Source organism: Cygnus olor, chromosome 20 (genome assembly GCF_009769625.2).
Source record: "Cygnus olor isolate bCygOlo1 chromosome 20, bCygOlo1.pri.v2, whole genome shotgun sequence".
NCBI lineage: Eukaryota > Metazoa > Chordata > Aves > Anseriformes > Anatidae > Cygnus > Cygnus olor.
In genome coordinates, this window is record NC_049188.1 from 6,298,893 (window position 1) to 6,326,267 (window position 27,375).

General features: G+C 42.4%; 1 protein-coding gene across 1 annotated transcript; it reads right to left on the bottom strand.

Annotated features, from left to right (window-relative positions):
- Positions 1 to 127: 127 nt before the first annotated feature.
- On the bottom strand, positions 128 to 26,711 carry PITPNA (phosphatidylinositol transfer protein alpha). Its single transcript, XM_040532274.1, has 12 exons — positions 26,584 to 26,711; positions 21,392 to 21,422; positions 14,938 to 15,083; positions 14,263 to 14,354; positions 10,420 to 10,427; positions 9,419 to 9,493; positions 8,966 to 9,049; positions 7,505 to 7,582; positions 6,456 to 6,566; positions 4,698 to 4,820; positions 4,028 to 4,097; positions 128 to 2,885 (listed from the first exon to the last, which is right to left on the bottom strand). The coding sequence occupies exons 1-11, from the start codon at positions 26,601 to 26,603 to the stop codon at positions 4,050 to 4,052; spliced, it is 816 nt and encodes a 271-aa protein (XP_040388208.1). The 5' UTR covers positions 26,604 to 26,711; the 3' UTR covers positions 128 to 2,885; positions 4,028 to 4,049.
- Positions 26,712 to 27,375: the final 664 nt, after the last annotated feature.

Genomic DNA, 27,375 nt, shown 5'->3' on the forward strand with positions numbered 1-27,375 from the left:
GGCCGGCCTCTGTGCGAGGCCCGAGGTCGCGCTGCAGCCCCGCGGTGCGCCCACCTGAGCCACCACCACCCCCACCAGGACCACCGCCATGCACCCTGTCCCGAACAAAGGAGGCCGGGGCGTGAAGCTCTGTCTAGTATTTTATTAGATTTCGTTTCCAATATGCCTGTATTGGAAGAATTAGGAGACAAAAAAGGCACAAACTCACATTGAAAGAAACGACGAGATAATCTAACCCATTCTACGGAGTATGTCGCCAAAGGAAAAAAAGAGCACGATGAACCGATCAGAACGTGGCGGGGAGGCCCAGCGGGGATGAACCTAGAGGGGTGCAGCGTGGGGGGGGGGGGGCGATAGGGTCCTGTCCCCAAGCACCCAAACCACGTGCCGTGGATCGGGGAGCGGGTCAGGGCCCAACCGGCACCTTGGGACAGACAAAGAGCCCCCTGATAATCCCTGGGGGACGCAGCAGGGTGTGGGGTTCTTGCCAAAGCCAATGAAAGATACAACAACGGTAATGCTGCATGATCTTTGCTATGCTCACTAGCAGGAACCAAACATTGAGACTGAAAAGTCTTCATAGGGTTTGTCTATCCCGAGGCTGAGGGATGCTTTCACTTTGGGTTAAATTAGAAGGAAAGAAGGACAAGGAGGGTTGGGTGCGGGAGTACTCAGGATGGAGTTCCTGCATAGTTTTTTTTGCCAGTTTTTCCACTAATCAGGAAAGCTTTGTGTAAAAGCTCTTTCTCTGAAATCAGAGGATCAAAAAAGGATTGCATGGTGGAATGTTACAATCTGCTTCCACAGCGATTAGTGTCATCAGATAGAAAGCCTCTTGGGTAACACAAATTTAAAGAACAAGTGTGCTGTGTATTCTCAGGTTGTCCTCAAGTGTAAGAATCCCTCAACACGTAATCAACAAACATGAACAGAAGTCAGTGCATAAATTCTTAGTTAAAAATGCTTTAAACTGAAGGAACTATTAAGTGGGGCCTATGCTCCTATAATACTTCTTGAACAGCTATAGAAGATGCCATAAAACATCCTGGTCCCGAATATCCTTGCAGATTAAAATTTAGTATCTTCACCTATTTTACATTACATTTGTTTTACTTCTGTTTGGTGAGATTGCTAAAAATCCCTCATCCCTCCCCACCCCGCAAAACCGTCTGAGGTCACTGAGAAGAGCCTGCCAGAGTTACTGGTACAATTCAGAGCTTATTGCACTTAGACATGAGTAAGGCAAAATAACAAACCAAAAATAAAGGGATAAACTGCCCCCTCCCCAGAAACCAAAAGCCATCCTCTCCCTCCAGAACACGTGTCGTCTTGTCTCACACTGAAAACAGTTCAGACCCCAGCACATACTTGTTCAGCACGGCACAGGGGCATTTCAGGATCTCCTGCTTGCAGGAATGTGAAGGGCTGAAGGAGTTGGATGTACTACAGAATGCCAAAAAGACTCCTCAAAAGCAGCAATACGCCCCTGTCTGTGTTTGGCATTCAGTATTTCATGTTAGTGCCACCAAATACAGAAGTGGAAGATAAAGCGATTACTATCGGGAAAATAAATAAATAAAATCAAGTATTGGGCCTTACACATAAGCAAAGAAATTCATGTTTTCTCATATGTATTTAATAAAGCAGCATTTCTTTGATTCTGTTCTGGTTATTTGATTGTCTAAAGCTGATATCAACATATGGATAGTTACAGTAAGTACTTGAGTTCATTGAATACTCAGAGCTCTTCTTAACTTTTAACGGTATCCTTTGCAATTTATAATAACCAAAAGATAACCTAGAAAAAACACAGGTCTCTAATGAGTTGCTTTTCTACAGCATGAAGGGAGATATTTTAGTCTGTCTTGCAATGGGAAGAGTATTATTGCTGAGCAGAACCACCGACCCAGGCACCTGAATGTAATCAGATACCAAGACTTTACTTGTACACCAGCTTTTTGCTACATTCCAATTTGTCCAGGGAGAATGACATTATTATTAGTCAAAAGAATTTTAGTTTTGTAAGTTACAAGAAATCTTAGTAAATAAAGAACCAGGAAGTTGCAACATATGTCAAGCAACTTTTCAGAATGATTTTGTAAGACTGACACACACAGCTGAAGGACGACATAGCTACATGGGCCAAAGAGACCACGTACCACTAAATTGAAATTCAACAGTTACGTGCTGAAGGCCCTAGCATGGGGATGCCGCGTGCAGCTTCTGATCAGTCTTTAATTCTTGTGTGCTAAGACAGAACAAAGTAATGCCGTGCAGAAGCCACGTATCATGATATATTCATCGCAGACCAAGAACTCTATCTGGCTACTCCTGATTATGTATTCAGATTACATGCCATTAAATTTGTTACCCTGGGAGCAAGGGTCAGAGCATATAGTTTTATGGAACAGTTTTGCACTCTAAAATGCTGACAGTTTCCCTCTTCAAATAGACATTCAAAGAATGGTGAAGGGCTGAGCAGGAACAAAGGTGGCAGTTTATCCCAGTTGGAAAATAATAATAATAAAAAAAATAATCTAAGTCACCACATCACAAGACTATTTTAGCTAAAAATGTCACTTGGAAATCAAACAGGGCCACATGGAAATTGGTCTGAACACAATGAAAAAAAGGAGGGAGGAGTCGTAAATACAGCGATCTCTAAGTCACACGTCTCCAAGGAGCTACCTCCTTCATATACGTGCTAACATTGGAGTGCTTAGTACCAGACGGTCTATTTGCTCACAATATTAAAGGGCATCTAGAATTAGCTATGGGAGATTTAAAATCGCCTGCCGATTGGATATAGAAAGGCTTGATCCAGAGATGGTCCGTCAGTCAAGAGTGTGGATTCCCCAGGCCTTCCTGATTGACTGTCTTGCAAACTGAAGTAAAGAGACAACAGGAAAACATTTTAGAACCACTATGAAGTGAAGTGTCCCACAAGAAGCGTCAGACTGAACCTTCATAAAGCAAATGTGAGACACTGTCACCAGTTCAGACAATGGCAATAAACCACTGCATCATATTTCAGCACCAATTCAGAGTAGAATTTCCAACACAGCCTGAAACTGGCAAACATTTCAACTTGAGTAATCTAACAAGTCCAGAGGCTAAAGTACAGTTGAGTAGACCACCAAATCCCTTCTCTAAGAACTAGAATAAATGTGAAAGAGGAGGAAACAAAAATGGTTAAAGTTACATTAAAAGATTAAAACATACCTAGTGGATTTCAGAAGGATGGCATACATACATCTCCTTGTGCTCCCCACTTACCACCAAACAACCAGCAGGTAACAGAGCACAAGCAGAGGCTAACAGTCCCACTCTGGTAAAGACTGTGGTTCTTCCCCACCCTGCTCTTTCCAAGGATAGCTAGGATGGCATTTTACTGTTCTAGAAATGCAGCCAGTAACTTGGGCTTCTCTTCTCTACATAAAAGGGCAATCCCTTCCTCCTCCTCCCTTTCTTCCCTAATACTTCTGTTCCTCAACAGAATAAGACTCAACGCTCTAAGCACTGCTTATGTGTTATCATCCACAATGAAATACTTGAAAAACAAGTCAAAAAATTAAAAATGGTCATTGCTGCTTCTTCCCTTGCAACGTGCAAGCGTTGCTCCAGGCCCTGGCCCGTTAGTAAATACCATTAGCAAACAATGCCAGAAATACATTCCAAATGTATTTGCAATTTCTGAATGTATTCCAAGTATTTGCAGGCCCAACTTATCCTTCCTGGATTGACAAAAGTTTCTCTGCAGGTCATGGAAAGTACACATGCATTACAGAAAAAATAACATCAGTAAATCTACAAAATGTTGTAACACTTATTTCATATGCTCATCACTCAAACACTGATTTAGAATAATTCTGAAACAAAAGAGTAAATTCACTTGTCAACCTGTCAAGGAAACAGGTTTATTATCAAAATAATCAATCTCACATATCTGACCGCCATAAGCTTTCTTAACCATTTTTTTCCCTAAATAGAGCAATATAGAGTTTTGTAAAACTCTCTTGATACCTACAGTGCACAAGGAAGAAGTCATGTTAGTCATCTGCAGCTGACATTCCTTTCACTGGATCTTTTTCTCTCATCTGAAAGAGGAAACACTATTCAAATATTCATTCTCACATGATGTTATCTCAAAATTTACCGATGTGGAACATGTTAAGCTACCCTACTTTATGTAAGACTGTTTATATCTTAGCATCACAAAACAGTTTTTGCGAATATGCACATCTAGGCACTATTTTCTCTTAAGCTGAACATCTGCAAGGGATCTGGAATCACTATCCAAAGGGCAGAACGTACATGAAACTATAACGAAATACCTTAAGGCTTGAAAGAAGGGAAGGGGGCAGTGCAGGACACAAATCATGGAACATTGTACTCATTAAAGATTGTACCATTTGGATTTAGGTAAAACCTAAAAGAAGGTATTAAAGTGATAAATGAATCACTGACCCTCACACCCTCATTACCTGTGGGTCAGTATGTTTATTGGCTCAATAACAAATACAAGAAAAAGTCCATAATGATTAGAAGGAGACGCCAGCACAATTGAGTCATAGCCAATCATTCAAAGGAGGACAATACACACTATGCTATGACAATGCAGCAGTCTTTTCCTCTCTGCTGTACTGGATAGAAACAGTTTCTCACACAACCCACACCTGCCCTGCTTTTCCACTGACCTCATCCAGCTGTCTCTTCGTCTCGTCCTCCATCCTACGAATGTCCTCCATAGTCAGATCAACCCACTTATCAAGCCAGCAAAAGAGCTGCCGATGGAAGTTTGTAAAGAGACGCTTTTCTTGCTGCAAAAGGAGTAGGAATAAAACACACATGCAAGTTTATTCACAGCATAATTAGTAAGTATCTAACCAGATCATAACAACTTTCAGAGATGTGTACACTGAAGAACCAGCTCCCTAACCTACCTTTCTATATAGCCACCATAATTGGAGACTGGAGCTAGATCATTTTTATTTTTTTTTATTTTAACAGAATACCTAAAGCCTTGAATCCTGAGAGAAACACTATTTTTCCAACCCTCAGCAGCAGATGGAACAGTGCATTGAAAGAATTAGTGAATGCTTTAGTCATCTCCTTTGATTTGAGGGTATTGTTCTGATTGAATAAAGCACTCTAGGTTTGGTTTACTTAGAAGATAGTTGGCCTGAAGGAGCACAAAAAAAGGAAACTGAATAAAATATTTTTAAGTAATCCTTGACTTGCAGAAAAAAAAAAAAAAGATTAGGGTTCACATGCACCCACTTCGCTTTTCCCTTTCACAGCGACCTAAGGAAAAATAAGCCAAAACTTGTTTTCCACAACTGAAAATCTTTCAGCAGAGGTAAGTAATGTGCACAAGATCCTCCAAGTTAGGAGAAATTTATTCCCCTTTTATAGGAGATAAGCTAGACAAGGTCGTTATTAGACAGAAGTATATAATGACTCTTGGAAAGTTCTCATTAAGGAAGGACATTTCAGTTTTACCAATTATGGTTTCACATCTGATAACTTGGTCTCAAAGACAGCTTAACTACTTTGAAGCCAATGTGCAGCTGAAGAGACACTCGTGAAGAAAAAGGGATTCAAGACACTGCTTTGTTCAGCGCTTTTGTTACAGATATTAGAAATCTTGCAGCAGCATGGTCATTCCCTCTTAGAGCTCTCTCTAGATTATATCACCAGTCTTGCTTTTGCAGAAGCAGTACTATAGTTTATCAATATTAACTGCTGAGGAATCGCTATGATCTGAAGTCATAGGCATTTTCTGAGCTTGACACTGGTTAGAAAACTGCACATTCTAACTCCCATGTCTAGCATTCTGCTGCAGTTTATGGGTTACAAACTCTGCCACAGAAAAAGTTCTTTTCAGGATACCAGTTATTCATATTTTAAGTTTCCAACCATCTGCCTATTTTTTTTTTAAACACTGGTTCTTCAAGCAGCAGACTGAGAAAAGCAAAAGATGTCTAGAGCTCTAGGACTTGCCAGAAAGATCCTCAGCTGATTAAGATCAGATAACTGAAGCTGTAACTCTCCCCACAAAAACATCTGTCTTGCCACTGAGCAAAATATCCCTAGCATATATGCAACATTTCATCACTCACAAATTAACTACCAAACAACTTCAATTCTCAAGCTAACCTATTAACCGAAGCAAAACTGAGTTGTTTTACCTGCATACATTAAAAACCTACAACAGCTGAATAACCAATTCACATAACCACCAACCAGTCCTACTCTTGGATTAGCAGCAAATTGAATCCAGCTTTAAGTGACTGCAGTATACTGGGCATAACCCCTGACAATATTGCCTGAGGTGACATGACTGGGTTTCAAATTAGTATCTCCGTGCAGGATACACTCTAAGAACGAGTTGAGGTGTAAAAGCAAAAACACGCCTTATTTCTACATCTTCCTCCAACAAACAGCTCACTTACCTTCTGTATAAAGTTCTCAACCTTATTTTGCAGACCCCACCACTTGAACTTGACTGTTACCAGTTTGTAAGCACACATGTATGGACATTCTGTTTGTTTCCCCAGCTCCTTCTGCAAAGATATAAAGATATTCACTCAGGACTCAGGTTAAATGTTCCCAGGAAGGCAGCTCCTTCAGTCAACCATCTTTCTACAATTGCTCACAATCATCTTACATCTTTACACCTTGACTATCTTTTATTAATAAAAGTTTTGTCACACCTTTGCTCACCTCTTTTCCAGGGCATCTAAGAGCATGATGAAAGTAAACGCTGGTTACCTCCACAGGTGGACCTCCCTCCATTTTGAGAGGGGACCACTACTTCCTTTCCTCTGATCACCATTTTTTCTCCATTAAATGTATGTCTTTCAGGATCTTCACCATTATGATGCAGCTACTTAGTTTCCTTTCAAGTCTTTTGATAATGTCCCTATCTAAAACCTTTTGGAAATCCACGTAGATTGTATCAGTTGGGTCATCCATACAATCACTGAGCCTTTAAAAAACTCCACAAGGTTGGTAAAGCAGACTTTCCCACTTTTTGTTACAGAAGCCATATACACTCTTCCCAAGCAGAACATATATGCCTCAGCTACTACGATGTTTGCCCACTAGAGATGAGACTTGCACACTTACAGCTTCCCAGATCCCATCCAAAGTCCCTCTTAAAGACTGGTATCATATTTGCCCATCTAGAGTTTTCAGATTCCAAGGATTTAAGTGAAAGGTTAAACACTGCTGCTCATAACTCACGTTTTTCATCCTTGAATTCTCTTGGGTGAGCTCTTGGACTGAACACCAGACAGCTCTGGCAATTTCTTAGAACTCATTCTATCTCTTTGTACCAAACTTTTTCACTTCCTCTAACTTCAGAACAGATCGTCAGCTGCGTTCTGCATTTCTACATACAAGTCAATCTAGATGTGTTACAAGCATATCTGTGGCCCCAAGCCCCAGTATCTATACTTCAGTCACGCAAACTGATATGGATCCTGAAGTCAAAACATACCTTCCAGTTGGGACCCAGAGGTCCACGTCCAGTCTTGACAGATTTAAATTTTGCTGGATCTTCTTCTGCCTTGTAATCCTATTGGATAGGCACACAAGATTAAATACATATTATCCTACTCTTATGCAGCTGCTCACTGTCACACAAGATGTATTTTTCTGGTGGGCAAAGACTAACCTCTAACTGCTTTCTCAAGAGCTACTGTTTTCAAACTTCAACATTAGGTCAGGCACTCTTCAAGGAAGCATATTTCTCCCCCCCCCCGTGCTGTGTCCTAGACCTATGTGAAGAAGTTGTAACAAACCAATACAACCTTTGTAAGGACTCCTTTGGGGTAACACTATCAGAAGACTGGTAAACTCTCCTTATAGGTTTCCTGTGACCACTTGTTCTTTGATAGCTGCTGCAGAAAATAGCTATGCTCTCTGGAGCTGTGGTATCTAGTATTTTTCACAGCACCATATAAGAATGATGCTCATATATAGCACGCTAGATGACAAGCACAATCAAACTCACAACTATCACCAAAAAGAAGGAGGCATTAGTTATGCCTCCTATCACATAGCAAACAATTTGCAGCATCCCCTTCATCTACACTGGATTAAGACCAGGGGGTGTACTCGACTTCTACCCCCATTTCAATTAAAATGGGAACAAACTCAGATCATCATCAGTTCAATGCCAGAAGTGATAAACCAGCAGAATCTTCTTTGGAAGACTTCTGCTCCAGGTGGATTCTGCTTGCTCTCTGACAGCACTTAATTCAGAGCAATTTCTATTTGCAGGTATACCTTAGCACCTGCCTAATCTATTAGAAATCAGATGCCACTCATGTCCTACCAATTCATCTTTATTGGAAAGAAAAGCTAAAATAAAGACTAGATCTGTCTTAATGCCCAAGGTCAAGTTTGTGAAGAGGTAAGTTAGCCTTGGTCAAACTTGATCAGAAATACAAAGTAGGGAAACTCAAACAACATTCCATTTTTATATAGCTTTTTTTTTTTTTTTTTAGTAAAGTACAGGAACATCCCTTAGCTTCTTATTGTAACTGTAGTCTTTCTTAGAACAAAGTATTAGCTACATGATTTCAAAAGACACCAGCTTGAAGCCATGGGTCAGTTTCAAAAAAGAGGCAATTTAAACAAGATGCAGCATGGGAAAGGCAGGGTCATTTCTTGTTATTCAAGCACTATAATCAGCCACAGTGCTGTAAAGCTACGCATAGTACACTGTTACATGTACTGTAAGGCTAAGCAACACATTTTACAGAATCTTGACAACGCTTTCAAAAGTGCTCTTCCTCTAGCTTGCTTAAACACTTTTAAGGAATGCCTTTCCTCCTCTCTCCTTCCTCTTACTTGTCCTGTTACCTGTGACCATCTCTGTGAACAAAGTTCGTACATGATCCCTCTCTTAGCACAAGGCCTCCCAAACTAGGGAGCTCTTACCCACCTACCCTACCTTGGGAAGTACTTGAGTCCGGTCAGCAATGTCTATATAAATAGCTTCTACGTTCTTCCATACATCTGGCTCCAGTTTATGAACCTGCAGTGAAAGTACAAGCCCAAAGTAACTGATTCAAATAGAGAACACTCCCATTCTAAGACAGTAAAAACCAGACGGAGATACATGGACCCACTGCTCGCACACAGAGAACACATCATAGTGCAAACACAATATAAGATCTTTTAAAAGAAGCAAAGGTGTTCACACAGAACAAGTGGTTGGCGACAATTTTATTCAGCATATAAGAGAAGCCAATGGGAAGGAGTCCCTGCCTTGCTAGCACAAGAAGCACTTCAAATCCAGGAACACTGCAAACAGACAGTTCTGCACAGCAACTCTCTAAGCTAGCAAGGAAAGCAGCATTGTGACATTAAAGAGATGAATAAAATACATGACACAAGTACTTACATTTTCTTGTGTTCCAAGATCTGATTTATGCCAGGTTTCGATTTTGATCAGGAAGTCATCCTTCATATATTCGTTCTGTCATAAAAATAAAGCTTCTTGTTATTCTTTGGATATTTAACTTGTCTGATTATTACCTAGATAAGCAGTGGGAAAGACAACTCACAGTGTTAAAACTTGACTGGGGTTTGACTTAGGGAATGCCATATTTAGCTATAAACACATCTTGTTTTTAGGAAAGTTTTTTGATCAACAAATACGTAAGATCAAATAAATCACAAGCTGTTTGGTGAAAACCACTTAAGTTCCATTGCTTTAGTGAAGCATTTGCAGTTTTCCCCCTATATATTTGTAGCTTTTTCTTTAAAGGAGAATGTCTGCCACTCTAAATAGTTTAGAAGGGGTAACATGTTAACTAGGCAGAAATTGCCTTTTCAAAGAGAATATTGTTCTAGCACTGAGTACTCTTCAAACGAACAACAATATTAAACTGATGTGTTGAGAGCTTTTTGACACTGGGAAGGGAAGGGACTAGAAGCACGGTTCTGCCAAGCAAGCAAAAAACTTTCCATTTCTCATAATTACTGTGAGTAGAAAAGGACTTCCAGAAGTAACCCTATCCTCCCTCAAGGGAGCAGAAACGAAAATACAGGCCAGTGAAACACTCAGCATGTAAAAAAGGAAATATCAAATTCAGAAGACACATTACTCAGAGGGACGTAATGTTACGAGCTAGCTTTCTTTCAATCAGTTTATTTGGGCAATGGGACATTCCCATGTGTAAAGCTGAGCATTACTGCAGTAAAGAAAGATCCCTGTCCATAGTTATAAATAAAGTGTTTGTGGATATGCCACAGATGTTAAGGGGGTTTTATCTACATGATCTTACCACAACAAGAGATAAAGTGCCCTTAGCTCAAGCTAAAGAGCTTCTTATACCCAGAATGCTTCATTTCAGACATTACACATGCTTCCATGGATCGTCAGTAAAAAATAATACTTACTGTAATAACTGGTCCAAGAAATCAATACATGAAAAGAAAGAGATACGATACTTTAGTGAAAAAAATGTACAGCATCCATCACCCCCCTCCCACTATCAGCAAAACAGGGAAAGCTTCAGCTTCCCAGGGAGCTGCTGATACTACTGAAGAAAAAACAAAACCAGAAGTCCATAAAAATTAGCTAACTTCGCCCCCTTCTCCTCTGGAAATTCTCAGACTTGGAGAAACCCAGAGGAGCAGCAATTAATTATGTACTGCCACTTCTGCTCTCTGGACTCCAGCCAGCTGGATGAGAAGATGGAATAAGTTTATTCAGCTGACAGCATTTTACCAATCCTTTCTCAGCTTGCAGATAAGAAACGTCTCCACAGTTCTGAGGCGAACGCATGCTGGATTTCAGGCCAGTGCAGACCTCATCACTCCTGCATGCAGTAACCAGACCCTCCGCATCTCTACTGCTCACGGTAACTAAACTCCCTGGATAGTAAGGCTCAATTATTCAACACAGAAAAGAAATTGAAGATCCTTTAACAGTCAGCATCTGTTCTACCCAAGCCATCTGAGTACATTAGCAATGCTACTCTAAGAATAATGATGTCTGGAAGCTAGAGTTGAACTTTGCTGGTGTGTTCTGAAGTCTAACATGAGGTCTTTACTAAGAAGTAATTTTGTTTTAAAGATACCATTACAACTTGTGATTTTCCAACCCAACATCCTGCAGACAGTACCGTCCATTATCACTTATCTTACACATCCAACTCTCTTAATTGCCTATGGCTGGGCCTTGGGCTGCTCTAAAACCCTAGCACTCTGAAAACTGCATTTTACAGAAGGCTAATTATTTAGATTGACGTATTGGGGCAGGGGGAGAGAATAAGCAAGCAGAGCTGAGGCTAATTTTTAAAAGGCTGAATTTAATCTCAAAGAACACTTCATTCTTTCCTGCAAGAAAGAGTTTCGTTCCTGCTAGTCCACATAAATACTGAATAAAGCAGCAGTAATTATAAGCCAGAGCCTTCCCACCTTCCAGTGACAAGCTGCTTTTCCATGACTATGCACCATAATTAGCAGCTGCTTTAGAACAGGTCCATTCACCTTCCTAGTTTCTCATCTATAGGGAAGATTTCTCATTTGTAGAGTGAACAAACTAATCTCTTTAGAGGTGTCCATTAAAACTTAGATGCTCAGCTTGCTACAAATTAGGGCCTGAACTTGAGGTGCCATAGCAGCAACTCCTACACGTTTCAGCTGCAGTAATAACTTTTCAATTTCTTGACATTTGGCCACAGGCACCTCATGCTGACACCCAGAAGAGTGGAACACATACCAAATTGCTTTTCTGAAAAGCATTTAAGTGACATTAATATCTAAGTTGGACTGCAGGAGAGAACCACGAAGACTGTTCTCCTTGGCACCATCCCACGGTTATAACTATCAGGCAATCCTCACTTCATTTTTACTGTAGAAGTTATAAATGTCTACAACAACAATCTCATTTTACAGTTCACACTCACAAAGGAGCAAAGCAGGGCTTCCATACAAAATACATAAAAACTACTCACTACAGCACAAATAGTGTGCAGAATTGCAGGAAGTTATAAGACAGGTATTTAAGCTCCCTCAATCTACAGCACCGGTTTGATAACATTATATAATATGCATAGTAAAGTAATAATTGCGCTTTTCAGAGGCCATATAGCAAAATGTGAGGATGACCATCTTGTATATTAAAAAATAAAAATAAATACTATAATGCACAATTAATGGAAAGTACAGTTTTATTAAAACTCAAAAGGCTCTACGTAATGGCTGGCATGCAAGTAAGCAGTGCTCCAGAGAGCAGCACACTAATACTACTACCTCAGTACAGGAGGGTACAGGCAGAAGTACCACTAATTCCTACACAGCCAAACCAGGTTTAGCTCTTAATGCATCCCCGTCCCTTAAGTTTCAAAGTCTAGTGAGCAGACTGAAAGCCATGCCAACTGCTGTAAGGCAGCATGGCATTTTGTGTTGCGCAAAGATTCACACAAGGCCATCCAAGACTACGACCTAAACACCTGAACGCATCTCAAAGTAAAATGATAATGCCAAAGGCAGCCTACAGCACACACACGGGTTCTTCCCTCCTGCCCAGTACTAGCAAGTGAAGGTTTCGGCAACATTTCTGAGCTCTTCTTGATTCATGTCAGGCTGGCAGATTCTCTAAACAGATTTTTCAGCCTCCGCATAAAAACTGCCTTCTGCTGCAACCCCCACAACAATGCACTTTCTATCTCCTATTACATTGGTGTTTATTATAGTTAAGTATTTATTTATTTATTTATTCATTTGTTATGCCATCATTTCTAGCATACCAAAACCTGAAGTTTTTGTCAACTGGGCTGGGAAGTCTTGTATTTCATTTTGGTATCATGTTTTTTCCACTTAAGAAGAATATTAGCAGCATATAATTGAAGAATAAGCAGCTAAGAGTGAGAAAACACACTAACTCCCTATCTTTGTTTCAGAAATTGAAGAAGATGACAAGGAGGATATAGCCAGGTGTTACGTCTAACAGAATCTACTGGAGCCAACTTAGATCTGTTTCCACAATTTAAAGAATTAATAAAAGACCTGTCTGAGTTTAAACCAGTTCAGTGTACTTAGCATGGAAATAAATTAGACATTTACTAGCTAAGTTCAGTAATATGCAGTAAGAAAACGGCATAAAAGTGAGACAGCTGGGTTGTAAATAACTTTGCTTCAACATATGGAATTATGTGACACATTAAAAACTTACTCTGCAGTTGATGGCAGTAACTGAACTTTGTATTTGCAACATCCATTCCACTACATTGCTGTAGGTAATTTCACATACTGAAGTAATGTTATCCTCCCCCACTGCAAAGCTTTTTCTTTCTTTTAAAACACTTCATTTAAAATTCTCCTATGTGGCTGAAAAATACATCTTTCTATACTGAGTTTCAAGAACAGTTGGAATTTTTAAGTTTACAGTTCCCATAGCAATTGTACCTCTGCCAAATAGCAGAAAATGTGTCCTTCAAAGATACAAACAAAAGAGACAGATAAAAATATGACACAAGTGTGGAGGCAAAATCAAAGTTGCAGGGCCTACTGCAACACAGACCCGAAAAACAGTAGTGGTGAAAGATTGTGGCTGATAGCTTCAGTGAGTAAATAAAACATTAAACACTGCAGTAGAAAATGGGTTTGACACTATTTCACCACTTTGCACAGCTTCCAGGGCCTCCCCAGTTTACAAACGGATTCACTTCACACTTGTTGGATGATATTTGGATGTCTGTGTCAAGCCTCCATCCCAAAAGCAACTGTAGCATTGACAATTCAACCTTCACTAACCTTAGATCCCACAAGGGAACAAGTATCAACCACTTAACACTTGCTCACATCAAACTGCACTACAAAGAGAGACAACCAAGGTCTCCCCTCTTCCCCCTTTGCATCTTCCATTTTTATTCCACCAGGCTATGCTGCACTGGAGTACATAAAAAAGTGTTCCTCATCCATCCATTTCACTAGTGTTGCACAGTTGTTCCTTTAGGAGAACTGACATCCCTTTCTTGGTTTGTTCTGTTCCAATACTGAACCGACAGTACACACACTGCCATTCATTAGCAGCACATCAGGAAAGGATGTTTCTTTCAACTCCGCAGCCCTATGTTTTGCTTTTCCTGACCACAGAAAGGGCTTAGAGAATAGAAAACTAAAAGCTGAAACAGTTTCTCTACTGCTTGCCTCTTTCCTTCACCCATCCAACCCACCAAACCACAAAGAGAGACCAAAAAGCCAGCAGTCCACAGCCCTTCCCCACACGCTCACCAGTTCTGCAGTAGGGATAAGCGTTCCATGCTTTCTCATGTATATTCAGAGCTCCTTCAGGGGCCAGCATCCTCACAAACGTTGGCACTTTGCTGCAGAATTTGGAAATAGGAAGAAAAGTACTGATGAGAATTGCACGTAAGAAGAGTTCTGGCCCAAACCCTGAGCCAGACAGAAAATCACCTGAAACACAGACCCTAGGGACCTGCACATTGGTGGAACTGGTGGGGTTCTCCTCCCCACACTGCTATGGACTTCCAGAGACTGATGAATTGGTCAGTCTAATCTAAACCTTCTTTACATAACAAAAGAGAGGTGGGAAAAAAAGGAAAAAATACAGAGGCTGAACACAGGTTGAAGTGGAGGAAGCCTTTTGATCTTCAGTCAAATTCAAGTATCAAAATACCAGGTAATGGAATTACATTTGCTTTGAAAAACACAGAGCCAGATTTTCTTGGGACAAGAGCCACACCTACAGGAGCAGGTGGGTGTTCAGTGATGCTCACTTCCAGCTGTGCCGTATGCCTGCTGCGCTTATGCTCCATCTTACCTCCACATCCCTCAGCCTTTACATAACCTGTGATTTACACAGTAGGGGCAATCCCATTCCGTCTTCCTCCAGTTCCTCTTGCCTTTTAACCCTGCCTGCCTCTGGGAATAAGATGTTTCACATACCTCTGTAAGTGGTAGATCTTGTGTGTGTACTGCCCACGCTCTCCATCTCTTTCGTAGGGTTCATTCACCAGAACCTCCACTCCTTCACCTCCACCAGTTTCATTTTTACTGGCTTCTGCCACAGAGTACAGCTGTCCCACTTGATACTAAAGAAGTTAAAGACACATTATTGTGATAGCTGTAATTTAGCAGAATTTATAATAATCAGAAGAAGCCGTCAGGGAAAAGGACATCCACTTGTGTGTCCAGATAAGTAGCTCATTTAATTTCATTTTGGTATAAAAAGCTAGAGTGGTAGTTAGGAGAAAAGCACTGCCAATAAGACAGTTACCTTTACCCCTTAAATCTCAAGCTCAAAACCACCACAAATTCAAGAGAAAGTAAAATGGATGAAAGGAGAGCCAGGAAGGAAAACATTTAAAGAAAATCCAGGAGCCCTCAGGCATACAGTAGTAAAATCCATTCTTTGTTTCCACTCTTGGCACACAGGTGTACCTATTGTTTACGTCAAATGGAGGGTAACACGCTGCCAGTCCTGAATTAATAAACATGTTAATTTATCCAGAAGAATCCCAAAGAATTCCACTTCTTCTTTCCAAGTTTTTTGACAAAATGGACTGTACAAGGGAAGGTAGGGAAGAACTGAAGAAGAGAGACCGAAGATAAAGGGCACTTGTACCACCTAATTTAACCACTCCAAAATATATCTGTTAGATGTGCACAGCTTAGAAGCCCAGCAGAGTTGAGCATCCCCCAAGTGCAATTCAAAACAACTAAGTTAGGAAGCTTCAAGTGAAGAGGTTATTTGCACCAGCAGGCTTTCCAATGAAATGCTGCTAACTCTAAAGCTGAATATAGAGAAATTACTTTTTCTTGGCCTTTATGACATATACTATCACCCTTAAACCTCTCTTGCCAAAATTGACATTATAATCACATCAAGTCATTTCTCTTCACTGAACATCCATTTCCCTTCTGAACCTAGTTCAAAGTCTGTTCTGTGAGGGCGTCCACAATCGTGCCTTATCTCCCTTCTGAACAGTCTTTATTCCAACCCCAAACGATGTTTTACTTCATATAACCAAACCCATTCTGAAAACTTTATCTAATGAAATAACTGAATCAACTAGTGTCATAGATAACCACCTGGTCCTTGCTGCCACTGCACCCCCTGTTATTTTTCCTACTATCTTTGTTTGTTTTGTTTGGGGTTATTTTTTTCTGTCACACTTCCTGTTAGCCATAAGCATTACACCACTAACAGGGAGCGCACAGGATTTCAACACAGTCAAATTCTTACCTTTAAGATCATTTTTAAGTCTCTTACAGACACTGTCTTGGCAGTATTAATTCTCAGGAATCACTCAAACTACTTCATGCTAGACAATCTTTTTCAGAAGAAGCATCCCAATGTTTCACAGGAAAGAGAAGAGGAAAATCAAGAATGTGTACACGAGAGAACATTCTCTCATCTGCAGAAGATGCAAAGATCAATACACTCATGCTTCTAGCTAAAGAAGAGGATGCAGAGCTCGAAAGAAACATGATGACATGAAAAAAAATCATGCAGACCTCTTTGAAAAAAAGTTAGGTGAGCAGACAAGGTTTGAGAATGAAGTTAAAGCAAAAGGTCAAAAGGAAGTGTTTAAAAAATAACTGATACAACTGTTTCCAGAAATGAAATTGACCAAAACAACTGATGCCAAAGGCACTACAGAGAGGCTGTCTGAAAGGGTAATCCAAAAAGAGTTAGACATCAGAAGTACAGTGACTAAAAAACCAAACCAAACCTGAGAACATAACTACAAGGGAATGGAACGCTGCTTAGGCCTTTCTCCTGCTCTCCAGCACAGGGCTGCACACCAGAATCAGGAATAGCTCTTAACGCTCCTTACATGGAAACCCAGGCTGGAAAAGTGCTGAGAGCTGGAAAACTGCTCAGAGCTGACAACCCAGAAATATTTCACTAGGCTGGCACGTCTTCGGCATTGAAGGAAGACTTCTACAGTGGTTGTATTTTGTTGTCAGAGCATCCAAAACAAAAACAGAGCCCAAGTTTTGCAGTGTTGTGCACCATCCGAAGGTAACACAGACTGCATTTCTAACATTGAATAGAATATGCCAAAGGTGAAAGGCCAGCTGTCCTGGCCTCAGTTAATCTGGGGCAGGGCAAAAAGCACACCAGAGGGACTTAACCAAGTGCTCTGTACAGCCTCAAGTTCACCACAGAGGCACAGCAAGTCTGGCAGGTAGTCAGCTGGGAGGGAGGGAGGCCACTCATCCATCTAATAAAAGCTATCTATAGAAAAAGCAATCCACAGAGCACCTCCTCCTAGCTAAGAGCAAAGCTCAGCTGGATGTGTCCAGAAGGTCCTGGCCCAGGTGAAAGAAGCACCCCTCGCTTGGCTGGACAGTTCCTGCGCTGTCACCAGCGGATTGGGTTTCAGTCTGGATTTTGGACTGCGGTGCAACTCTCTGCCTTCTGACATTTCAAACACCACATTGCTTTCCTTATGACTCCCCACAGATGACCCAAACAAAACAGAACACTCGCCTTCCGCCAGAAGAGCAAAACATGAGAGTTGTGAAACCTTAGAAGCAAGTTGATTTAGTAGAGTGAAAGCCCCACGTACACTCGTACAGAACAGAACATAAGTAAGAGTTTGGCAACAACAGCACCAGAGGGGCAGACTGGCCTTGACTGCTTTGCAGCAGGTCTCAGGACAGGTCTCCAGGGGTACAAACTAATTCCTCTTACTAACAGTCTCTCATTCATTCCTGCTCCCTTTTAAACACGTGGGTCAAAGTTCAGACACTAAGAGGATAAGCCCTTTGGTTTGGCATCTTCAACATTTAATCTTTGCTGTTATTTCTGATCCATTAATCACATTGATAAAAGAGGAAAGGGCCCGGACAAAACTGTCCTAATGAACAAATCCCGTAACATCTGCCTGTGAAAATTAACAGGGAAATGGATTCTGGCTCCATGAAGTCCAGAGCATCAGACAGGCCTATCCTCGCAGCTGTGAGAGCTCCCGAAAACCTTATCTACCGTGGCAGTCACCCCTTTATACAGCAGGACAGCATACCTTCATTACACCAAATTTCATTCAGAAGGCCTGATCCCAACGTAGCCACCTTCAAGAACAGTTACTTTCCTGAAAGCGGCTTTGAACGCAATTAATAAATAAGAGCCTTTTGTGTTTGGCAAGCTCCTTCCCATGTGAGAGGAACAAAGAGGCAGCACAGAATGTGTACACACAGCTCTAATCCATACCAGCATTTCAAAGTGGCAGCTGGCGAGACACCCACACAGCAGCTCAAGACCACGCTCTCAAAGTTGGCACTGTGCAACGTGATGTTGGTCAGAGAGCACAGGAGTAAAGTTTAGACCTAAGAGACAACAAGGTATTTAACTTTTTTGCTCCCTGTAGTGTAAGAATGTATAGAACACAGGAGTGCAGCTCGCAGCCTGCACTTAAGCAGGACCAGATTTTGGCAGAGTTTCCTAGCAGAAGACAGTTTGCTGTGGTCTACCTCCTACATCCCAGCTTTCAAGTTTTAGTCATCACCAGGGCCTTTCCTCCACTGTTTGTTCCCATCTTAGCAGTTACTTGGCTAACTGTTTGGTGTCGAGCTCCAAATTTACTAAGTAAAGTCTCCCCACTATCTTCCTGATCACTGGTTTTCTCTTGAATTCCTTACTCTTTGTTAAGCTGCACTTATCAGAGGTGAGGGGACTCAGCAGAGAATCCCTGGCACATCACAGGACAACACAGGAGACTGCCTCGGCCCTCTTACAATGCCTCAGAGACACAACTGTTTTCACTCTCTCTTATGCACTGGCACCATACTTTCAGAAACAATTTGCATGCTGAAGGAGTGAACTTTTCAGTCTTTCGGGAGTGAACTTTTCAGTCTTTCAAGCAGAAATTCCTAAGCTATTACAGTGAAACCAGAAGTCCTCTTCCTAGTCAGAGATGCTTAATGAGCAGCTACACAGCGAAGAGCTACGTCAAGTCTCCAGAGCCCTGTTTAGAGTTTCGTGAGCAAGGAAATCCTTGAAAGCAATGAAGTTGTAGCAGCTGTTTTGTACAGACAACAGTGCAGTGACCAAGTGATGCACAGATGCATCAGCATCTCTCTGCAGAGGCAGGAAGATAAAGCAATACACAAACCCAGAGCAGTAGTCATCCTTCCACTCAATACGAAAATAACCTTTCTTAAGCATGCCTTTAAAACACTACCATAGCACGTAAGTGTTTAAGCAAAGACAAGTGGATATAAGAACTCTTTCTGCTTAGGGAACTGTTTCCTGAAACCTAGCCTACAAGTCACATAAGAACATCCTGTCCTAGAAAAGGCGCATCATGCAGGGAACATGGTAACAAATACACAAGTCTGGGGAGAAATCGGGTTTGGTCAAGTCGGCGGTCCTTCCACACCCAAGCACGTTAAGGTGCTCTCTCTAGCATTTTCATTCCTTCTCTTCTAATGGTGTTTATTTGCACTTCACTTTACAGTCTTCTCACTAGGTTACTCAACTCTCCGGAACTCTGCGGATCCAGAGGAAAGAAAGGAATACATTGTCTTAAACAGATGACCCCAGGGCATCCTCAAACGAGGAGGTTGCTAGAGATGGACAGGTTTATGTACTGCCTGAAACCTCAACTTTCCACCCAGGCAGCCTACACGCAAGGCTGAAAACACGCCTGGCACTGAACAGCCAGTCAGGGAGGGAAAAGAGCATAGCAAAGGACTCGCTTTAACTGGATGAAGTTTAATCCTAGTATCACAGAACTCGGAAAAATCCTGTGCTGGGTTCCATCCAATCTAACCCCCTCAAAGAAACAATCTGTAGACTGATGCGTTGACTTTCTATTTACACAGCTCAATACTTAGAGGCATACCCCTGTGAGCTAGGGCTGCTGCTGTTTAGGCTAAAGTCTTCCATTTCTTGAGCTCTGGAGCACCTTACCATTTACCCGCTGCTTTCTCAAACACTTCCTCTGTCATTTGCAAGTTTGCATCCCTTGCTTACATGCTACAGTTTATCGTGTTAGTCCCTTCTTTGTCAAGAACTTCCTCACGCAAGTAGCATTCAGGCATCATAAAAGACCCAAATATACCTACTCGTAACACTTTAGTCGAACTTCTGCTAAAATTGCTTGAAACGGATTCGTTCAGAAAGCATATAAGCTACAGGTAAGGAGTAAGGAACAGACATCAGGTATTACCAGACTCATTCCTGCACCAAGACAGCACATAGACATAAAACTACTCTTTGGTGAGAAGACTAGGTTGCCATCAGTGTGTGATGCCTGTCACAGCAGACTGGTCCACAGGAACGAGGAACTCAGCTTCGACATTGTTTTCCTTTTTACTAGCCAGCCTCCTGGCTGCAGAAATACACTACACCAAGTTCCAAAGTGTGTTCTCTGAAAAGAGTACGGCGTTATCAAAGGAATATGCTTAAAAGAGCACTGATCCATCTTACCACTCTCTGTGCCACAGTAGACGCTATAATCGGGGAAACAAAACTGAGTTCTGTTATTGCACCTCTTCCTAAGAGTTAGGACAAGCTCTTGATCAGAGCTCAAACCAAAGGCTTACAGCCAAGGATCGTAACCAAAAAAGTACACACAGCAGGACTCTACTACAGAAGCGCTGTAGACTCTTACCATTTCAATTTCTCATCTACATTGCTAGTATGAAAACTCAAAAAAAGAAAAAAAATACTTTCATAGGCAGATACTCTACAGGAGTAGTGCTCAGTGCACAAGGGGAAGCAGTGACAAAAAAGGGAGGAAGGAAAGGTAAGCTGCAACTCCCAGAGAAAAGAACAGGAATCAGCTCAGACCGCACAGCTGCTCTGTGGCCAGTTTGGTGACACAGATCACCACCTCCTTTATAAACTACATTTCTCCTTTCGATTAGAGCTTTACCTACAGAACAAGAAAGCTTTCTTTCTGCGAGATCTAGGTAAGATAGCCTTAAAAACTGCTAAGTAGTAGATATACAATCTTTCTTTTGCTATACCACCCTCACAAAACAAAAAAAATTGCTTTACACTCGTAGACAAAGAGCAAAAAAGGAGTTCTAGGAAAACACAGGGCGATTTAAATTTGTATTAAGACTTCCTCTTCATGTTAAAAAAAGAAAGAAAAAAAGAACAATGGTATTAATCAAAAGGAAACTACACTTTCGAACAGTCTGACAAGTCAACACTTGTTATCAACACATCTGAAAGTACTTTATAGGAGAGAGTATCAGTACCCGCAGGCTTAAAGAAATGAAATTGTTTGGCCAAAGCGACCGTGAAAGAGTAAGAACACACACAGGTCCTGGAGACAGCTATACCTGTCTCTTGCATTTTCCAGTTTTTGTTCAAATTGCTTTGATCACAAGTTTATTTACAGTCCTAAAGAAAGGAAGCAACAAGAAAAGGACTTACCTCCTCCACAGACACAGGCAGGATAACGCGGCTGAAAGAGAACACAGAAACAGAAAGTTAACAAACGCAGCTGCAACACTGAGATGGCACACTCCTCCCAGCGATGACTGCTCAGCTCTCCTCTCCCCCATTTCTCCAGCATCCACCTAGCCCTAGCATTCCTAGCACTTACTCTTTACTTCCAAGACTACTTATGTAATAGCCTCAAGGAGAATCTATACATGATATAGCGTAATTGCAATCCTATACCAAAACTAGTGGAAATATCTTGCCACCCTACAAACCCACACAGAATCAAAATAGTTGCGTGTTCCTTCTCACTACATCCTTTCAATAGTCACATCTTATTTCCCGTCAAGTTGGTGCAGAGCGTTGCTATGTGCTTCAACAACTTGGTGCCGATTTGTCATAGTTACAAGTCACTGCAAGACTTGTTTATACATCCCATCCCGTAGGAAGCAGCACTAAATAGAGAAGTATATGGAAGGCTTTCTCAGAGCTGACTGCAAAAGAAGGTGTTGCCATTTCCATATCTGAGTCACTTGTGGTTTCCTGAATGCCTCGTCGAACCAACTGACTGTGACTTTGGCAGTTTTTGCTCTCCAGACCAGAGATTTTTTGAAAAGACAAGAATGAACTTGAATTTAAAGCTGAAAACGATGCATGCATGTTAAGGCACTTCAAAATATTACGTGTTTCCCCAAAACTAGATTTGTGTTCAACTTCTGCTTTCAGTAAGGATGATGTTGAAACAGGAAACCAAAGCAATACACAGATATGAAATGGATAGGGCTGCTGTGGGTAGAAGAAATCCCATTTCTTTCAGAACTAGTCTCAAAGAAATGTGGATATAATGGGATAAAAAGAAAGTCCTTATTATGACTAAACTGATTTTCAGAAAAGCACTACTGGTGAAAACTGAAGCTTTCTCCTACACTAGAGGAATGTTACCAGCAAGATACCACAAGAACAAGCTGTAAGAGACACAAAAGTTTACAGATTATGCAATATTATTTATGACAGCAATGCTTAACGCTGTCTGCAAAGAACTGCAGAAAAAGCTACTGAGAACTGCAGATGAAGTTCAGCATCAACAGAAGCCGAATAATGCATTATAAGCACTCATTTTCTCCAAACACACAGGGTAACAGCCCCAAACTAGCTATCACCAACATAAACCTTGGTGCTGTTACGGAAAAACATCTGAAAACATCAGTTCAGTGCCAGTTCAAAAATAAATAAAACAGCAAAAACTGGAACACAATATTTACACAAAAAAATAAATGACGGCTACACCACTGCAATCTCTCGTGCATCAGCACCTTGAATACTGCACACAAATAGTTCCAGTCGCCTCACCTCAAAGAGGACACTGAACAAAAGGAGGGCAAAAAAGATTACCTGAGATGTAGTTAACTCGGTTTTTCATGGTGGAAGAAAGGACAGCGGAAGGGGGAAGGTATGGTAGAGCGTTATAGAGTATGAATGGTGCTGAAGAGTGAATGGAGAAGGAACAATGACTGTGTCTTACAACAGAACAACCCAGGACGCAACAACGATCATTAGGTAGCAGGTTTTTAAACCAATCAAGGGTACTTGTTTACATCATGTGTACTTAAGTTATGGGATTCCTTGCCAAAGACGAGAAGCAATTTTAAAATGGGTTTTGATCAATTCATGGAAGTTCACATGCCACTTACTGGAAGGATCCACTGAAGAACAATCATTCTACTCCCTATTTATACATCGTTTCCTAAAAATATCTGCTAGAAAGCAAGACTGAAGAGGACCTTTAGTCCAATTCAGTATGGTATTCTGTACATAAGGGAGGAAAGAAAAATGGAGAATGGTTCTCCACAGGTAGACCACCTCACCAAACACAATATTAGCTTAGTTAACTGGATAAAACTACAGTTGAACAAAAAGAGGGACAGGATGATAAATAAGCAAAGATAAAAAACCAAGTAACAGGGAAGAAACATTGGCTTTGGAATGGAGTGCAAAAATTGTCTTTTAGAAAACCTGGCATAAAAAGATTAATATAAGCTAATGAAATTCTATTTAAGAAACTGGAAGGCACTGGATCTGAATATTACCTTACAGCTTGATGTTCACGAACAGAGAAACAAACACAAAAGTTAAACAGTTTACAGTTTGTTTAGCCTAGCAAACAAAGAACGCGGGGGATGACTAACATTTATAGGCCATCAAGCAATAAAGAAGGAGGAGGGAAAACTACTCAAGAGCATCCAGAGGAAAAGCTTCCCAGGAGCAGCAACAGGAACAAAGACACCTAAATTTGGGACAGAACTTGACCAAACGATGAGAAATTATATGATGTGGTTGCCTGCCACATCAAAGGCCTGAAAATGATAAAGAACGTTTAAGATTCCTCCTAGATTAAAATATGCCTCGAATGACAGCAAAGGGAAGTACAGCTGCAGAGAAGGTCAGTGTCATTATCGTCACTTCACAGGAAAGGGAAGCGACTCTCTATACTCAGATTCTCCTCAAGGTCTTCCGATGCAGTTTAAATCAAAATAGGGAAAGCGTGCAAGCATGCAAGATCTTAACCAGCACTTACAAACTTTGCAACTGAAACCAACCAAAGAGACAAAGAAAACCAAAATCAAAATGCAACAACCCTCTCACCCACGCACAAAACCCAACCATGCAGCTTATCCAGAGTACGGATAGGTAGAAATGAAAGATAAGTCTGAAAGAGTGATAGGACACCAAAGGAAAACTTTAAAGCTATCACTGCATAACCACCAGTGAAAGAAGCTGCACAGAAAAGACAGATGATGCAGATTGTCTGAGAATAAAAGGTGTGATACAGACTTTTTGTTATATTGCTCTATATCTGTAATATCTCCTAAAATACCTACGGAGCACATAATAATAGCCATTTGATTTAGTAGGGAGGATGTGACGAGGGGTCACAGCGGTGGAAGAACAATCTGCTCAGAGGGCGCACAGCTACAACTCGCTTGTATTTCTGCCACCTACAGCGGCAGGCAGGCAGCAAGGTACCTGACTGCAGTGCTGGGACAACCAGAACTAAACACAGGCAACAGAATGACTTTGACTATCCAGGTCACGCCAAAAAAAGTTGTTCCCATACGCCTTAAATAACTGCTTCCTAGAACACAAGAGTCCCCCAACAGCGTGCAAGATGGGTGACTTTTACATACAACGTCAAGGATGATTAATACCGAAACCAACAGTGACAACTCAGAATGTGCAACTGTTGGAACCAGTTGGGAATCCCAAGAAGTCCAAAGTCAATGCACAAGTTTTTAATGGACAGTGGCAACCTTGACTGTCCTTAGAGCCACATGAGGACATCTTAACAGAGACAGAAAGGAGAGAAGAGGAACAGGACAATATAGCTAACAAGACTCAAAGGGTTTGGTGACCCTTCTGAAAAAATAAATGGAAGCCTGTAAAAAGAAAGAAATTCAGTAATTCTGCTTTTTTAACCTTTGTCTTAATGTCTACTCCACATTTTCTTTCAGGAATAAGCAGCATATAAGACCAGTAGGTATACTGATTTGGTGAGCTAAATGATAATAGCAAGCAAAATGACTTTTGGAAGTGATCCTTCTCAAAATTGACTTTAAACTCAGAAGGCTGACAATTTAAAGTACCGATGTTCCCATCTTTACATGATGCTCTGTAGGTAGCATAGCTCACTGGCAAGTGGGCTTTACTGCAGTACAGGGCAACAAACTCGAAAGGAAAAGCAGGAAACATACGTGAATTTGAATAGAAATAAACCAGACAGGTGCTGTAAGAAGCAAAGTACATTAACCAACTAAATTAATAGGGAAATCTCAATGAAATAGATGTTATAGAAGAACAAATTAATTAGCTTTTCATGCATCTGAAACTAAGTGCTCAGCCAATGCTTCTGTTTGCTATCCAGTTTAGCGCTACAGAAGGTAACAGTGCCTCTGTGTTACAGTGACCAGCTCTTAAATTCTACACCCCTATTGTTGGATAAAAATGGCACGGGTTTAAAGATTGGGGGGGGGGAAGTTATTCAAGCTTAAAGACAACTACAAGGATCAGCACAACCTTCCTCAGAGTTTTAATACTTAGATCCAAAGCACATCCATGATCTGACAAAGCAATTGCTACAAGGAGGACACTGTCATGTAGGTAAATGTGTCTGAGAGAAGACCTGAAAACCCACTTTGTCATTGGGATCAGAGCACAAGAAAAGAAGAGGGGAAAAAAAAAAAAAAAGTGTTTTCTATCAGTCAGAAGAAGTTTAAAAGGACAGGATGCACGTAGGAAAACCAAATGTAAACTGAACATCCAAGCCTTGAGAGCTGACGGAAGAGCCGTGCAGCGGTGCGCCCAGCTCCAAGCCACCTAACCAAAGTGCACCGGTCCAAAAGAGCACACCACGTTAGCAGGCAGAAAGGCGCCGAACAAAAGACTTGGGCACAGCGGTGTGACTAATAGTTACACACAGCTGGGACGGATCCGCCAGCCTGCTTGCAGCCTGCCTTCCACCCCGTCCCTGTCGGGCAGAACAACCCCACAGCAACGGCGACCAACTCCAAGGTGAGGGCTGAGCACCGAGACATATTTCGGAGCTCTCCGGCACACTGAAGTCCTCGCTGAGTTCCTAGCTAGAAATCACACCGCTAAAGGAAAGGACAAGGGCGATAAAACACCGAGGTTGTCATTTAGATGGGGGCAGGATCCCTGCCACCGCTGCGTCCCTGTGAGGAAAACCCCAACCCCCTGCCCTAGCAGCCCCTCTCCCGGTCCAGGCAGGCTCCCCCGGGTGGGGGGACACCCGTACCCCGGTGCACAGCCGGTGCTGAAGGGTCGGGAAGGCCAAAAAGAGGAGGGGGAGGGGGGCACCGGGCCCCAAACCGCCCCCCCCCTCCCCGTGAGGCTCCGCAGGCCGCCGGGCCCGGGGGAGCAGCACCGGGAGGCCGGTCCCCGCTTGTGGCCTCCGGTTCCCGGGGGGGGGCTCCCTCACCTCACGGCCGCCTCCGCGACCTTCACACAGCGCCCCCCGTGCCCGTCCTTCCCTCCCACACCGACACCGAGGCCCGGCCGGGCCTTTCCCCCCCCCCCCCAAGCTCCGCCGCTCCTCAGAGACACCGCTGGGTGACCGGAGGCCACAACGGAGGAAGGGAAGACGGGGAGAAGGAGCTGCCCGCACTCACTATTCCTTGATGAGCACCATGGCGGCGCCTCCCGCTCACGGCACCGGGCGCCTCCCGGCCGCTCCGCGCCGCACCGGGACGGGGAGGGGAGGGGAGGGGAAAAGGGGGGGGGGGGGGGAACCGGGCGGGGAGGGGGGAGCGGGGCGGCGGGAGCAGGGGGCGGGGCGTTGCCGCGGCAACCGCTGCGTCACGGCGCCGCGCAGGCGTCGCGCGCGCACGCCTCGCGGGAGGCCGTTGCGGGGTAGGGGGGGGAGGGAGGTTTTCCCGCCTCAGTGCTTCCCGCCTCGGCCCCCTCAGCGCTGAGGCGCTCCCCCCTCCCTCTTTTTATTGGGGTTCAGCCTCTAAAAACTGCTCTTTTTGTGTAATAAGGGGCTGGCAAATGACGTGGTGTTAATGTAGAGATCTAGGGGATGATGCAAGGAGTGTTTTTTTCAGGGAATAGGGCTCCGCGGGGCCGGCAGGGCAAGGTTTATGGCGAGTCCTCGGTCATGTGAGGTGCACTTGACATTAAAGATGACGTGAAATATCTAAAGATATCTTAAAATAATAATAAAAAATAAAAGTGTAGGTTTTGTTTTGGTCTCTGTGTGCGTGACCTCTGTTTAAGGCAGGAAAATAGCTAAAGAGCACCAGCTGTACTACTTCATCACTGCAATCACACAGAGCAAGGATCGCCTTTATTTGACTGGAAAATCAAGCACTATACGTTCAGCATCACCAAGCTCAAGCGTGGATAACTGAAATGTGCGGCTTTTCCACTTGCACCCAGCACCTCTGCTGTAACACTCCCAC

Coding starts and splice junctions, on each gene's coding strand:
- PITPNA (XM_040532274.1), bottom strand. CDS start 26,603: ATGGTGCTCATCAAGGAATA. Junction 15,084..21,391: donor TGCCTGTGTCTGTGGAGGAG/GTAAGTCCTTTT, acceptor TAACTTCTTTAG/TATCAAGTGGGACAGCTGTA. Junction 14,355..14,937: donor AAGATCTACCACTTACAGAG/GTATGTGAAACA, acceptor CAAATTCTGCAG/CAAAGTGCCAACGTTTGTGA.